At 39.8% G+C, this 14,302-nt stretch overlaps 1 protein-coding gene across 9 annotated transcripts in view; it reads left to right on the forward strand.

Annotated features, from left to right (window-relative positions):
* The window catches only part of fbxw2 (F-box and WD repeat domain containing 2), a 461,765-nt gene that overhangs the window by 181,865 nt on the left and 265,598 nt on the right, over window positions 1–14,302 (forward strand). For all 9 annotated transcript variants that reach the window (XR_013278748.1, XM_077497749.1, XM_077497750.1 and 6 more), the window contains one exon: window positions 217–411. Coding sequence is in view for 8 of the 9 variants with exons in the window: in XM_077497749.1 (XP_077353875.1) it covers window positions 217–411 (195 nt within the window). In the remaining variant the exon portion in view is untranslated. The remainder of the gene's footprint in view (window positions 1–216; window positions 412–14,302) is intronic.

Here is a 14,302-nt window from a genome sequence, read left to right on the forward strand (position 1 = left end):
AAAAAAAAAAAAAAATCAGCAAAACAGCGAGACTACGAAAATTGAACCACATTGCGAGGAAACACTGTTTATGCATTTTCTTTGCATATTGTACAGGTTTTTTGCGATGGTATCTTTCCCGTATTCGTATTGAGATAATTTATGTCCTTATGTTAATTAAATCTTTATTTTGGTATCGTGACAGTTACACTGACATTATATGGTCTTATTTTACAGGATCTGATGATCTCTCTGCAAAATTATGGGATGTACGTACTGGGCAATGCATTTATGGAATTCAAACTCACACCTGTGCCACAGTGAAGTTTGATGAACAGAAGCTTGTGACTGGATCCTTTGACAACACTATTGCATGCTGGGATTGGAGCACAGGGGCCAAAATTCAGCAGTTCCGTGGACATACAGGAGCAGGTTGGTTGAGTCGACAAGCTGACTGCCCATTGATTAACATATAAATGTGTTTCTAAAAATTTTACCATTTGTTGATGAAAAATAGTTTTAGATTAATTTTATCGGTTCGAGTCCAGGCTCAGGCCTTCCTGGGTGGAGTTTGCGTGTTCTCCCCTTGCCTGCGTGGGTCTTCTCCGGGCACTCCGGTCTCTTCCCACATTCCAAAGACATGCATGGCAGGTTAATTGGGCGCTCCGAATTGTCACTAAGTGTGCTTGTGAGTGTGCATCGTTGTTCGTCTATGTATGTCCTGCGATTGGCTGGCAACCAGTCCAGGGTGTCCCCTGCCTGCTGCCCAATGCCAGCTGAGATAGGCGCCAGCACCTCCCGTGACCCTAGTGAGGAATAAGCGGTCAAGACAATGGATGGATAGATGGATGGATGGATATTGTACAGTAGGGGTGTGCTCAAAAAATCGATACGGCAATATATCGTTTTATTTTATAAACTTAACAAGGCACATGTCTCAATTTTCCTATATTTTGTTTAAAAAAAACGAAATAAAATGTGTTACATGAAAAAAAAAATGCTGTTTTTATTTCCCAAAATATTTCAAATAAGCACATTTTAGAGCTGTAATTTTAATACTTTGATATTTTTGCTCATATCGGCTCATGCCTATTAATAAATATTCCCGGTGTGTCTATGAAAACTGCTCCGTGCTCTGCAGTGCGTACACATTTAAACCAGGCATGCCGCTTGGTGGTAAACCAGAAGAGCTGCTAACAAAAACATTTTTGTCATCCAGCATAATAAATATACATATGACTGTTATTATAAAATACAAGTAAATTAATATATTAATAAACTAGAAAATGCCATTTCTGGAGAAATGGCGTGTGAAGGCTGGAGAGCTAAATGAATACCTGTGGAATGATTTGGAATAATGTTGAATGATGTTGAATGATATTGAATGGTGTTGAATGGAAAGTGTAGAATGTGATAATAATCAGCTACGAAATCGGCAATTGTGAATTTTGGACCTAAAAAGCTGTAAGAGCTCATGTCGTGAGTTATTGGAACAGATTGAAGTTGGAATGAAGTAAATCGTATGAATAATGTGGAAGTAAATGGAAAGTGTAAAATGTGGGAATAATCGGCTACGAAATTGTGAATTATGGAACTGAAAAGCTGGAAGAGCTCGTGGCCTGAATTTCTGGAATATGTTGAAGTTGGAATGAAGTAAATCAGATGAATAATGTGGAAGTAAATGGAAAATCTATAATGTGGGAATAATCGGCTACGAAATCGGAAATTGTGAATTTTGGAACTGAAAAGCTGGAAGAGCTCACGGCTTGAATTACTGGAATGTACTGAAGTTGGAATGAAGTAAATCGGATGAATAATGTGGAAGTAAATGGAAAATGTATAATGCGGGAATAATTGGCTACGAAATCGAAAATTGTACATTTTGGAACTGAAAAGCAGGAATCGCTCATAGCATGAATTACTGGAATGTACTGAAGTTGGAATGAAGTGAATCGGATGAATAATGTGGAAGTAAATGTGAAATGTAGAATCTCCAAAATGTAGAATGTGGGAATAATCGGCTACGAAATCTAAAATTGTAAATTTTGGAACTGAAAAGCAGGAATCGCTCAGAGCATGAAATACATGAAGTACTGAAGTTGGAATGAAGTAAATATGATGAATAATGCGGAAGTAAATGTGAAATGTATAATGCGGGAATAATCGGCTACGAAATCGGAAATTGTGAATTTTGGAACTGAAAAGCTGGAATCGCTCATAGCATGAAATACTGGAATGTTGTGAAGTTGGAATGAAGTGAATCGAATGAATAATGTGGAAGTAATTGTGAAATGTAGAATCTCCCATTAAGAATAATGGGGAAAAATCGGGTACGAAATCGGGAATTGTGGGTAAGGCGTGAATCATAGGAATAATAAAAATACAAGCGCGCGTCGCGTGAAATTTAGGAATAGTTTGAAATTGGAATGGCGAAAATCGGATGAATTATGTGGAACTAGTTACACGTCAAAAAAGTGGGCGGAATAATAATAAGAAGAATAAAGAATGAATAAATATGTGTGAAGGCCACCAGCCTTTACACAATTAATATTAAATATCGGGATACGTATCGCCTTGGAGATCAGGTATTGGGATACATATGTATCGCGATACGTATCGTATCGTGACCCCTGTATCGTAATACGTATCGTATTGTGAGGTTGGCGGCAATACCCAGCCCTTTTGTACAGGCAGTCCTCTAGTTACAAACATTTTAACATTGACGTTCGCAGATACCAACAAAGGCTGACTGATGTCCATAAGTGTCATTAAAATGCCTTAATGCGCTCACGTGAATATTTTTAAGTGTGCCCCTCTGGGGAGAGACAAAATTATTCGCACAAATATATGGATTTGATCTATGACTTTCACATTTTTGAGATCCACAAATATATCCGTGATTTTCACGTGTTTTTCAGATCAACAAGCATATTTCCAATTTTCACGTTTTTCAGATCCACTTACATAATGTTTTTCAATGTTGTGTATGCATTTATCATAGCTTTGTAAAACTTCACTTTAGCTTGTGAGTTGTAGAACATGCGTTTGTGCAAAATGTTTTAAATGCATGTGTTTTTTTTTTTTTTAGACAAGTACACTGTTCCAAGATAGTCACACACACACGGGCCCGTCCCTCCTCTGTTCCTGAGGAGGCTGTGTTGGTGTCTCCATTAAATGGGAATGAGCCATTTCTCGTTTCAATTTTAAAATTGGAAAACGGAAAACAAGCCTTGAGCTGACCTTTCATTATGTGTTGTTAACACAAGTTGGGAAACAAAATATGACCTTAATTTGGGCCCGAACAGCCATCGCTGCCAGGTTCTCTTGTTTTTGAAGGAATTATTATTAGGGCCCGAGCAGCTACCGCTGCGAGGTACCTATTGTTTTTCGTTCGAATTGCTATTGTTATTATTATTATCATCATTATTATTATTAGGGCCCAAGCAGCTACCACTGCGAGGTCCCCATTGTTTTCGTTTCTACAAAAATTGGCAGACACGTGTAGCACCCCGAGACGCACATAAAGGTCTATTGGGACCATGGAGCTAAAATGTACAGAAAGTGAGCTATGAATTTTTGAATGTCCAGTTTTGGCACATTCACTGTGGTCATGGTTTTTCCCCATTTGCAAACAGTTTTCATCTGATTGACTTCAAACTTGGCATGTATCACCTCAAGACCAGATCTGTCACAACATGTAAAAGGTCCAACACACAATCAAAGTCACATTCTTGATCTCGTCATCTCTAAAGGTGTTGAGATTTTATCTGTTGAGGTGAAAGATCTGCCTATTTCAGATTATTCGTGTGTTTTTTGAATTACAAACAATCCCAGAAATTTAAACAACTCCTGTCTCTATTTAAAAAAAAAAAAAAAAGTACATAAATGAGAACACAAGCAACATGTTTATGGAATTAATGGCTGCATCACCAACTGTAAATGCAGAGACCGTTGAACTTATGGATGATTTCACCTCAAAAATCGCAAATGTTCTGGATGCTGTTGCTCCGATTAAAACTAATACCATTTCATCCCGACCTCAAACACATTGAAGGTCTGCTACCAACACAATGAGTTTGAAATCTAAATGCAGAAAAGCTGAACGAAAGTGGAGAAAAACTAAACTCCAAGTTCATTTTGACCTGTACAGACAATGTCTTTGTCATTTTAAGCAAGAGTTAGTAATTGCTAGACAACAACACTTCTCTGAAATCATTATTAAGGAACCACAACAGTACACGCACGCTATTTGCCGTGGTCGACAAAACTCACAAATCCCCCAAATCAAACAGCGCCAGAACTGTCAACAGATAAAGGCAATGATTTGTCTGCTACTTTAGTGAAAAAGTACAAGCCATCAGGTCAAACATTGTGACAAACCAGCAAAATAACAAAATGATGCAGCACTTAAAATCAACTAGGAATTATTTTATTACCATGACAGAATTTGACTCAGTGGATCAAAATACTGTAGCAGACTTGGTTCAGCAATTGAAACCTTCCACGAGCTGTCTTGACTCAATACCATCTGGCTTTTTCAAAACCATTGTAAAATCTGTTCAGATCGATTTACAGCAAATAATTAACTGCTCACTTCAATCACGTGAACTTCCTAAATCTCTGAAAGTAGCCGCCATCAAGCCCATTCTAAAAAAAGAGAACGCTGGATGTCTCCCTGCCAACAAATTATAGACCAATCGCAAACCTTCCCTTCTTCACTAAAATTGTTGAAAAAGTGGTTTTTAACCAACTCAGCAATTTCTTGAGCTTATACCGACTTTTTGATAAATTCCAGTCAGGTTTCCGACCTCATCACAGTACAGAAAAAGCTCTGATTAAAGTACTGAATGATATAAGATTGAGCACTGATGCAGGGAAGGTATCAATGCTCGTCTTGTTGGACCTCAGTGCAGCATTGGTACGATTGATTATAATATACTGTTGGACAGGTTGGAAACATGGGTGGGGTTAAATGGAACATTCCTTAAATGGTTTAGGTCCTAGTTGAAGGACTAATCTCGGACGATGACCTTGCCTGTTATTGGAATTGACTTTCACTGATATTTGAACAGTTCCTGAAAATTTCAGGTTCATATCTTTTTCCTAAGGCACTATGCTATGGACATTTGAAAGATGCAAGTACCAAAACTTTAAAGCCCTTTTTCTCGAAACTAGGAATTTCAACCTTAGCCTTAGACTTAGACTTTGACTTGACTTTATTGATCCCTTTGGGATGGCTGCCTCTGGGAAATTTACATGTCCAGCAGCAATGAGAACAGATAATAAAATAGAAAATAATTCAATCAATCAATAAATAAGGTTATTACACCAGAGATTGAATTATTATTATTATTAATAATAATAATAATAATAATAACAATAATAATAATAATAATAATAATAATAATAATAATAATAATAATGATGATGATAAAATGAAAAATAAAAATTCAATCAATAAATAAGGTTATTACACCAGAGATTGAATTAATAATAATAATAATAAGAAGAAGAAGAATAAAATACAAATTCAGTCAATCAATAAATACGGTTATTACACCGGAGATTGAATTAAATAAATTTAAGTACAGTAAAGTACCATATTTGTGAAGTGAAGTGCATGCTACACCCCCCCCCAGTGAGGAAGTTGTAGAGTACAATGGCACGGTGGACAAAGGAGTTCTTTAGTCTGTTGGCACTTGGGGAGCATCAGCCTTCCACTGAACAGGCTCTTCTGATTGCTGATGACAGTGTGCAGAGGGTGACTGGTATTGTCCATAATATCCAGCAGTTTGTCCAGAGTCCTCTTCTCTGCCACTGTCACCAGAGTCTAGCTTCATGCCGACCACAGAGCCGGCCCGCCTGATAAGCTTGTCCTTCTTGGATATGCTGCCCCCTCAGCACACCACGGTGTAAAAGAGGACACTGGCAACCACAGACTGGTAAAACATCTTCAGAAGTTTGCTGCAGATGTTGAAAGAACGCAGTGTCCTCAGGAAGTACATCCTGCTTTGTGTCTTCCTGTACAGGTGACTGATATGTGTTGTCCAGTCCAGTTTATTGTCCAGCCACAGCCCAAGGTATTTGTAACTTGTCTACCACCTCCACCTCAGCTCCCTCTAGCTGGACTGGTCGCGGTCCTGGTCTGGACCTCCTAAAGTCAATGACCAGCTCCATCGTTTCCGAGGTATTGAGCTGTAGGTGGTTGGTGTGGCACCAAGCAGAAAAGTCTCTGACCAGTCTCCGATACTCCTCCTCTCTGTCGTCCTGGATGCACCCAACGATGGCTGTATCGTCGGCGTACTTCTGAACATGGCTCAACTCCGAGTTGTAGCAGAAGTCCGAGGTGTACAGGGTGAAGAGAACAGGAGCCAGGAGCAGAGGGGGCTGGATGGTGTTCGAGGCACTGGAGAAGTCCAAAAAGAGGATCCTCACTGTGCCACATCTCTTATCCAGATGGGAATGGATTTGATGGAGCATGTAGAGTAGGGGTGTGAATTGCCTAGTACCTGACGATTCGATTCGTATCACGATTCACAGGTCACGATTCGATTCGATACCGATTAATCCCGATACGAATGGTCACGATTCGATACCGATTAATCCCGATACGAATTTATAAGTCGATTGTTGCGATTTTTTTCCATTCAAATTTAGAAAATACTATCAGTAAATTTGTACATGTACACTGTAAGATTTGTATGAATATATTTATCTAAAACTTGAGGCTTATAACCGTGAGCCACTGTACACAAACAGTTTGCAATCTGTTTCACATTTGAACAGCATTAAAATAAAAATATTAAGGCTTAATGTGCCGTTCAGATAACATTCTTCCATGCTCAAGGTGTGAATCCTAAAAAAAAATAATAATAAAAAAATAAAAAAATTAAAATAAAATAAAAAAATCGATTCTGCCGATTATTGAATCGATTCGAGAATCGCGCGATGTAGTATCGCGATATATCGCCGAATCGATTTTTTTTTTAACACCCCTAATGTAGAGGATGGCATCCTCCACGGCCACACCCGGCTGGTACGCAAACTGCAGGCGGTCCAGGGCGTGCTGCACCTGAGGTCTGAGGAGGTTGCGGAAGAGCCGCTCAAACATCTTCATCAGATGTGAAGTGAGTGCCAATGGTCGGAAGTCATTCAACTCGGTGGCCCGGTTCTTTTTCGGAACAGGAGTGATGCGGGATGTCTTCCAGAGTGTTGGCACTCTCCCAGTGTGCAGGCTGAGGTTGAAGATCTGTTTTACTGGTTCCCCCAGTTCTGCAGCGCAGGCCTTTCAGTAGTCTTGGACACACTTTGTCCGGGCCCGCAGCTTTCCTGGGTCGGAGCTTCCTCAGCTGCCCTCTGACTTGTTCCGTGGTGAGTAGTAGTGATGACTGTGTTGATGTGGGGGTGAGGGGGAAGGAAGAGGAGGGGGTGGTGTGTTATGGAGGTATGGTGTGTTGTGGAGGTTGGGGGGGGTGGGTGGGGGGTGGGTGGGGGCTGGTTGAACCTATTGAAAAAGTAATTCAGTTCATTTGCCCTCTCAACGGTCCCCTCTCCAGCTCTGGCCTTTGTGTTGAGACCTGTAATGGTCCACACACTTTCCCAGACTTCCCTCATGTTGTTGTCCCTCAGCTTCTGCTCCACTTTCCTCCTGTAGCTGTCCTTAGCTTCCTTCACACACAGCTTCACTTCCTGCTGTGCTACTTTCATGGCCTCCTTATCTCCGCTCCTTCCAACATTAAAACTGCTGTAACTTTGTCAATGTTTGAGCTACATCAATGGATGATATATCATTTTAAAGGGAATTAAGTGCAGAATTCAAATATATCAATATCTCAATTTTGATTTTTTTGCACGTCACATATATAAAAAAGAAAAATAATAATACTTCATATGACATAATTAGAGCTTTGAATAAGGCAATAAGTTATAACAAAATTTTCTATGAATGTCAATATTTTTTTGACAATGACAATTTAACTAAAAAAAATCCCTCTCACGGTATCTTTACAAAATATGTAATTGCTACTTTGAGGTGTGATAACTAAGCCATTTTATTTTCAGCCACTCAAAATGTTCAGTTGTGTTGTGACTACAACTAAATATGTCGTATCTTGTGTATGTATATGGAAAATGTTATACAATGGTTTAAATGGTCAGTCACAACTATGAAGAATTTGGAATGAACAGAATTTATGCAATTAGAACAAACAATAACAACAACTAGAGCTGCGAGCAGCTATAAAGGGCCCTCGCAGCCCGGGCCACATTGGGGTACTTGCACGTTGGGGTACTTACACATTGGGGTACTGGCACATTGGAAGCAGAATTTCTTTGAAAAGGGCATGATAAACCATCACATGTGGATTTTTTTTGTTTTGTTTTTTTGCCAGGTGTGATGAGTGTGTCAAGCTCAATGGGTTTTGGTGATTGTTAAGATCTGCAAAAATCAGCGTCTTTTTTATTTTTAGGCAATGAGTTGCCCTGATTGGTATTTTTCGTAAAAGTATATATACACACATCATCGCTCATACTCATTGCACAATGTTGCTTTTATTGTCCATAGAGGCGATCAAAAAAAATTAAACTAAATAAAAAAAAGTACATATGTTTGGGTCGGTCTGATGCTAGTGAACATATTGAGTGGTGGAAAGTAAAAGAATATTCATAAATGACTTAGTTATCACACTTACATTGAGTTTACAATTTTTGTAAAAATACCGTAAGTGAGGCATTTTTTTTTATGCCTCAAGGACTAGGTGGCGCTGTATTTAGGGCCCGAGCAGCGACCGCTGCGAGGTCCCTATTGTTTTTGTAAAAATTATTATTATTATTATTATTATTATTATTATTATTCTTTATTCTCCGCAAAGGATCATGATTTTGGGTACCTAAACATTCACGAAAACTCACCGAACTTTGCACACTCCTCAGGCCCGGCGAAAAATTTGATATTATTAAGTCGTCATAACAATGCGACTCGATAGCGCCCCCTAGCGTAGAAAAATAAAAACCAAGCCTGGCACGTTTGAGCGAGAGCAACAAAAATTGGCAGGCACGTGTAGCACCCCGAGACGCACAAAAAAGTCTATTGGGACCATGTAGCTAAAATGTACAGGAAGTGAGCTATGAATTTTTTTATGTCCAATTTTGGCCTATTTTGGCACATTCACTGTGGTCATGCTTTTTCCCCCTTTGCAAACATTTTTCATCCAATTGACTTCAAACTTGGCATTTATCATCTCAAGACCTGAGAGAACAACTGGGCAAAACATCTTGCCTTTTTGAAATACTATATGACGGGGGCGGGGCATCAAATATTGCCTTTAAAATTTCATTTGTCCAGAAAGAGCAAATGCTTAATAACTCCCATGTTCAAGCTCCAAAAAATCTCAAACTTCTCAGGCAACGTAATAGTCACGGCCTGAAAACATCTATATGATAAAATTCAGTTATACATATAGCGCCACCTAGTGGTTACAATAAATGTCATACTTTACGTTTTTAGCTACTGTGCTGAGCTTGTTGAAGGGATCCATTTGAAAATTGGTCAGAAAAGCCTTAAGATGTTGATCATGCCCCACACCGAATATTGTAACTTTTCGCCAAAGGGCGTGGCCGCTACTGTGACGCAAAATCTGAAGATTTTTCGTGAAAATAAAAGCTGCATTAACTTGACCGAGATGATCCTATCTTCTCAAAATTTCACACATTTGATGAGAGTCCAGCCCTAAAGACATCTACTGACTTACATTTCATCTAACTGATAGCGCCACCTAGTGGCAATTTTTTTTCTTACAAATTTTCTTCTACGTTTTTCTCCAAACACGTTAACTGGACCTACCTCATATTTGCTCAGATGAGGGTTTCGGCCTTCATGATGTCACAACACGAAGTTTTTGAGTTTTCGCGAATTGCTGTGGGTGTGGCTAAGCGCTGTTCGCCAAGAAAACAACGCCAGTTTTGAGGGTCTAAACATGCACAGAAACTCATGAAACTTGGCACACACATCTGGCCTGGTAAAATGAGCAATATTTTATTGTTGATTGTGCTATTTTTACAAAAATGACTCAATAGCGCCCCCGAGAAGTTTTTAACGAAGCAGCCCCGGTTGTACGTTTAAGCAAGAACGACGAATATTTTTAGGTGTATGAGGGAGCCCAAGACCTACAAAAAAGTCTCTTGGACCCATATGCTAAAATGAACAGGAAGTGAGCTACGAATTTTTGAATGTCCCATTTTTGACGATTTTTGCACATTCACAGGGGGCAGACTTTTGCCCACTTCTCCTACACGTTTCATCTGACTGAGTTAAGACTTGACCTGGACCATGTCAAGACCTGAGCCAACGACAGGGGGAAAAGTCTTGACCTTTCGAAATACTATATGATGAAGGCGGGGCATCAAAATTTGTGTTTCGCACTGAAAAAGGATATGCTTAATAACTCCCCGGTACATGCTCCAAAAAATCCCAAACTTGACATGTATGTTTATCGTCAAGGCCTGAAGCTATCTCTATGACAACATTCAGTTATATATGTAGCGCCACCTAGCCCTTGAGGCATAAAAAAAAAATACCCCACATACGGTATTTTGTACAAAAAATGTAAACTCATTCTAAGTGTGATAACTCAGTCATTTATGAATATTCTTTTAGTTTCCACCACTCAAAATGTTCACTGGCATCAGACTTATCCAAACATATATATATTTTTATTTATTTTTGATAGCCTCTGTGGACATTAAAAGCAATATCGTGAATGAAGGATATGCTTAATAACTCCACGGTACATGCTCCAAAAAAAATCCCACACTTGACATGTATGCTTATAATCAAGGCCTGAAGGTATCTCGATGACAACATTCAGTTATAAATACAGCGCCACCTAGTCCTTGAGGCTTATATAAAAAAAAAAAAACACATACGGTATTTTGTACAAAAAATGTAAACTCATTATAAGTGTGATGACTAAGTCATTTATGAATATTCTTTTAGTTTCCACCACTCAAATTGTTCACTGGCTTCACACCGATCCAAACGTATGTACGTTTCAATTTTGTTTTATTCATTTTTGATTGCCCCTTTGGACAATAAAAGTAACATTGTGCAATGAGTACAACGAGCGATGATGTATATATACACTTTTACAAAAAATACCAATCAGGGCAACTCATTGCCTAAAAATAAAAAAGGACGCAGATTTTTGCAGGTCTTAACAATCACCAAAACCCGTTGAGCTTGATACACACTGGCAAAAAAAATATTCTACATGTAAACGTTTATTATGCCATTTTCAAAGAAATTTTGCTTCCAATATGCCAGTACCCCAACGTGCCAGTACCCTAACGTGCAAGTACCCCAACGTGCAAGGACTCCAACGTGGCCCGGGCTGCGAGGGCCCTTTATAGCTGCTTGCAGCTCTAGTTATAACTGAATTTTGACAAAGAGATACCTTCAGGACTTGACTATAAATATACATTTCAAGTATGGGATTTTTTGGAGCATGTACCTGGGAGTTATTAAGCATATCCTTCAGTCACGATATTGCTTTTAATGTCCATAGAGGCTATCAAAAATACATTAAACTAAATAACAAAAATATGTATGTTTGGTTAGGTCTGATGCCAGTGAACATTTTGAGTGGTGGAAAGTAAAAGAATATTCATAAATGACTTAGTTATCACACTTAGAATGAGTTAACATTTTTTGTAGAAATACCACAAGTTGGGTATTTTTTTTTCATGCCTCAAGGGCTCGGTGGCGCTACATATATAACTGAATGTTGTCATAGAGATAGCTTCAGGACTTGACTATAAACATACATGTCAAGTTTGGGATTTTTTGGAGCATGTACCGGGGAGTTATTAAGCATATCATTTTTCATTGCGAAACACAAATTTTGATGCCCCGCCCTCATCATATAGTATTTTGAAAAGTCAAGATTTTCCCCCCTGTCGTTGGCTCAGGTCTTGACATAGACCAAGTCAAGTCTGAAGTCAGTCGGATGAAACGTGTAGGACAAGTGGGCAAAAGTATGCCCCCTGTAAATGTGCTAAAATCGTAAAAAATGGGACATTAAAAAATTTGTAGCTCACTTCCTTTTCATTTTAGCAGATGGGTCCGAGAGACTTTTTTGTAGGTCTTGGGCTCCCTCATACACCTAAAAATTTTCGTTGACTATTGACTATTGAGTCATTTTTGTAAAAATAGCACAATCCACAATAAAATATTGCTCATTTTGCCAGGCCAGATGTGTGTGCCAAGTTTCATGTGTTTCTGTGCCGATTTAGGCCCTCAAAATTGGTGTTGTTTTCTTGGCGAACAGCGCTTAGCCACGCCCACAGCGATTCGCGAAAAATCACAAACTTTGTGTTGTGACATCATGAAGGCCGAAATCCTCATCTGAGCAAATATGAGGTAGGTCCAGTTAACGTGGTTGGAGAAAAACATTGAAGAAAAATCGGAAGAAAAAAAATCGCCAGTAGTTGGCGCTATCAGTTAGATGAAATATAAGTTCGTAGATGTCTTAAGGGCTGGACTCTCATCAAATGTGTGAAATTTTGAGAAGATAGGATCATCTGGGTCAAGTTAAAGCAACTTTTATTGTCACGAAAAATCTTCAGATTTTGCGGCACCGTAGCAGCCACGGCCTTTGGCGAAAAGTTACAATATTCGGTGTGGGGCATGATCAACATCTTAAGACTTTTCTGACCAATTTTCAACTGAATCCCTTCAACGAGCTCGGCACAGTAGCTAAAAACGTAAAGTATGGCATTTATTGTCACCACTAGGTGGCGCTAAATGTATAACTGAATTTCATTATATAGATGTTTTCAGGCCGTGACTATTAAGTTGCATGAGAAGTTTGAGAATTTTTGGAGCTTGTCCATGGGAGTTATTAAGCATTTTGTCTTTCTGGACAAATGACATTTTAAAGGCAATTTTTGATGCCCCGCCCCGTCATATAGTATTTCAAAAAGTCAAGATTTTTTGCCCAGTTGTTGTCTCGGGTCTTGAGATGATACCTGGCAAGTTTGAAGTCAACTGGATGAAAAATGTTTGCAAAGGGGGAAAAAGCATGACCACAGTGAATGCGCCAAAATGGGCCAAAATTGGACATTCAAAAATTCATAGCTCATTTCCTGTACATTTTAGGAAATGGCTTCCACTGACTTTTTTTTGTGCGTCTCGGGGTGCTACACGTGCGTGCCAATTTTCGTAGCTCTAGGTCAAACGGGCCAGGATTGGTTTTTATTTTTCTACGCTAGGGGGCGCTATAGAGTCGCGTTGTTATGACAACAACATAATATCAAATTTTTCGCCGGGCCCCAAGAGATTGCAAAGTTTGGTGACTTTTCGTAAATGTTTAGGTCCTCAAAAATGCGATCGTTTGCGGAGAATAAAGAAGAAGAAGAAGAAGAAGAAGAAGAAGCGGAATAATAATAATAATTCTTACAAAAACAAGAGGGACCTCGCAGCGGTCGCTGCTCGGGCCCTAATCAAAGTTTATTCATGTAGCATTTTTCATAAACAGAAATTTAACAGCCAGATGAGAATACAACAGAAAAAGAAAACTCACCTTGAGAGTGGCTGCCGTGTTGCAGACCCCAGTAGTGCTGGAGGGAGCTCCCCTTTATTTTTTCTCAGCGTGCCACGAGTGCAATTTTTTTTTTCAACTCTTCCGCCAACGAAAAGGATGTAAAAAAAAAAATGTCTCTGGTCACTGTGTGTCCCACATAGGCGGAGCACCACGGCCATCCCAACGTTCAGAGTACGTGGGCCCCCTGGAGGCTTTCCTGTGTACACCTCCAGACTTAGTGCGTAGGATGTTTGCACGTCACACAGAGCCCACACTTTTATGCCATATTTGGCCGGCTTTGACGGTAGGTACTGTTTGAACGAACAGCGGCCTCTAAAGGCCACTAGCTGTTCATCCACACAAAGGTCCCTGCCGGGGTTGAAGAGCTTGGGGAGGATATTGGTCCATTTGTACAGCTCTGCAATCGGGGACAGTTTGTCAGTGTGGTGACGCCGTGGCCGGTGCAGAATGTCGTCAAACCGGAGCGCACGGTTAATCTGGCCAAATCCCCCGTGCGTGTGTTTCGACAAACATGGGTCGCCCGAGTTCCTTTCCCCACAAACTCAATCGCCTCGTTTTTAGATCGGTACATACCGGCAAGGATCAGCAGCCCCAAATATGCTCGGAAATTGTGTGTAGCCCAGCCCATGACCGTCCTGGCTCCTTGCAGATTCGTCAACTGCACAATCAGCTGTATGATGTCCTCCGGGAAGTACAGGTCAAACGGCGTGATGGGGCTGCTGATC

This window comes from Festucalex cinctus, chromosome 15, assembly GCF_051991245.1.
Source record: "Festucalex cinctus isolate MCC-2025b chromosome 15, RoL_Fcin_1.0, whole genome shotgun sequence".
Taxonomy (NCBI): domain Eukaryota; kingdom Metazoa; phylum Chordata; class Actinopteri; order Syngnathiformes; family Syngnathidae; genus Festucalex; species Festucalex cinctus.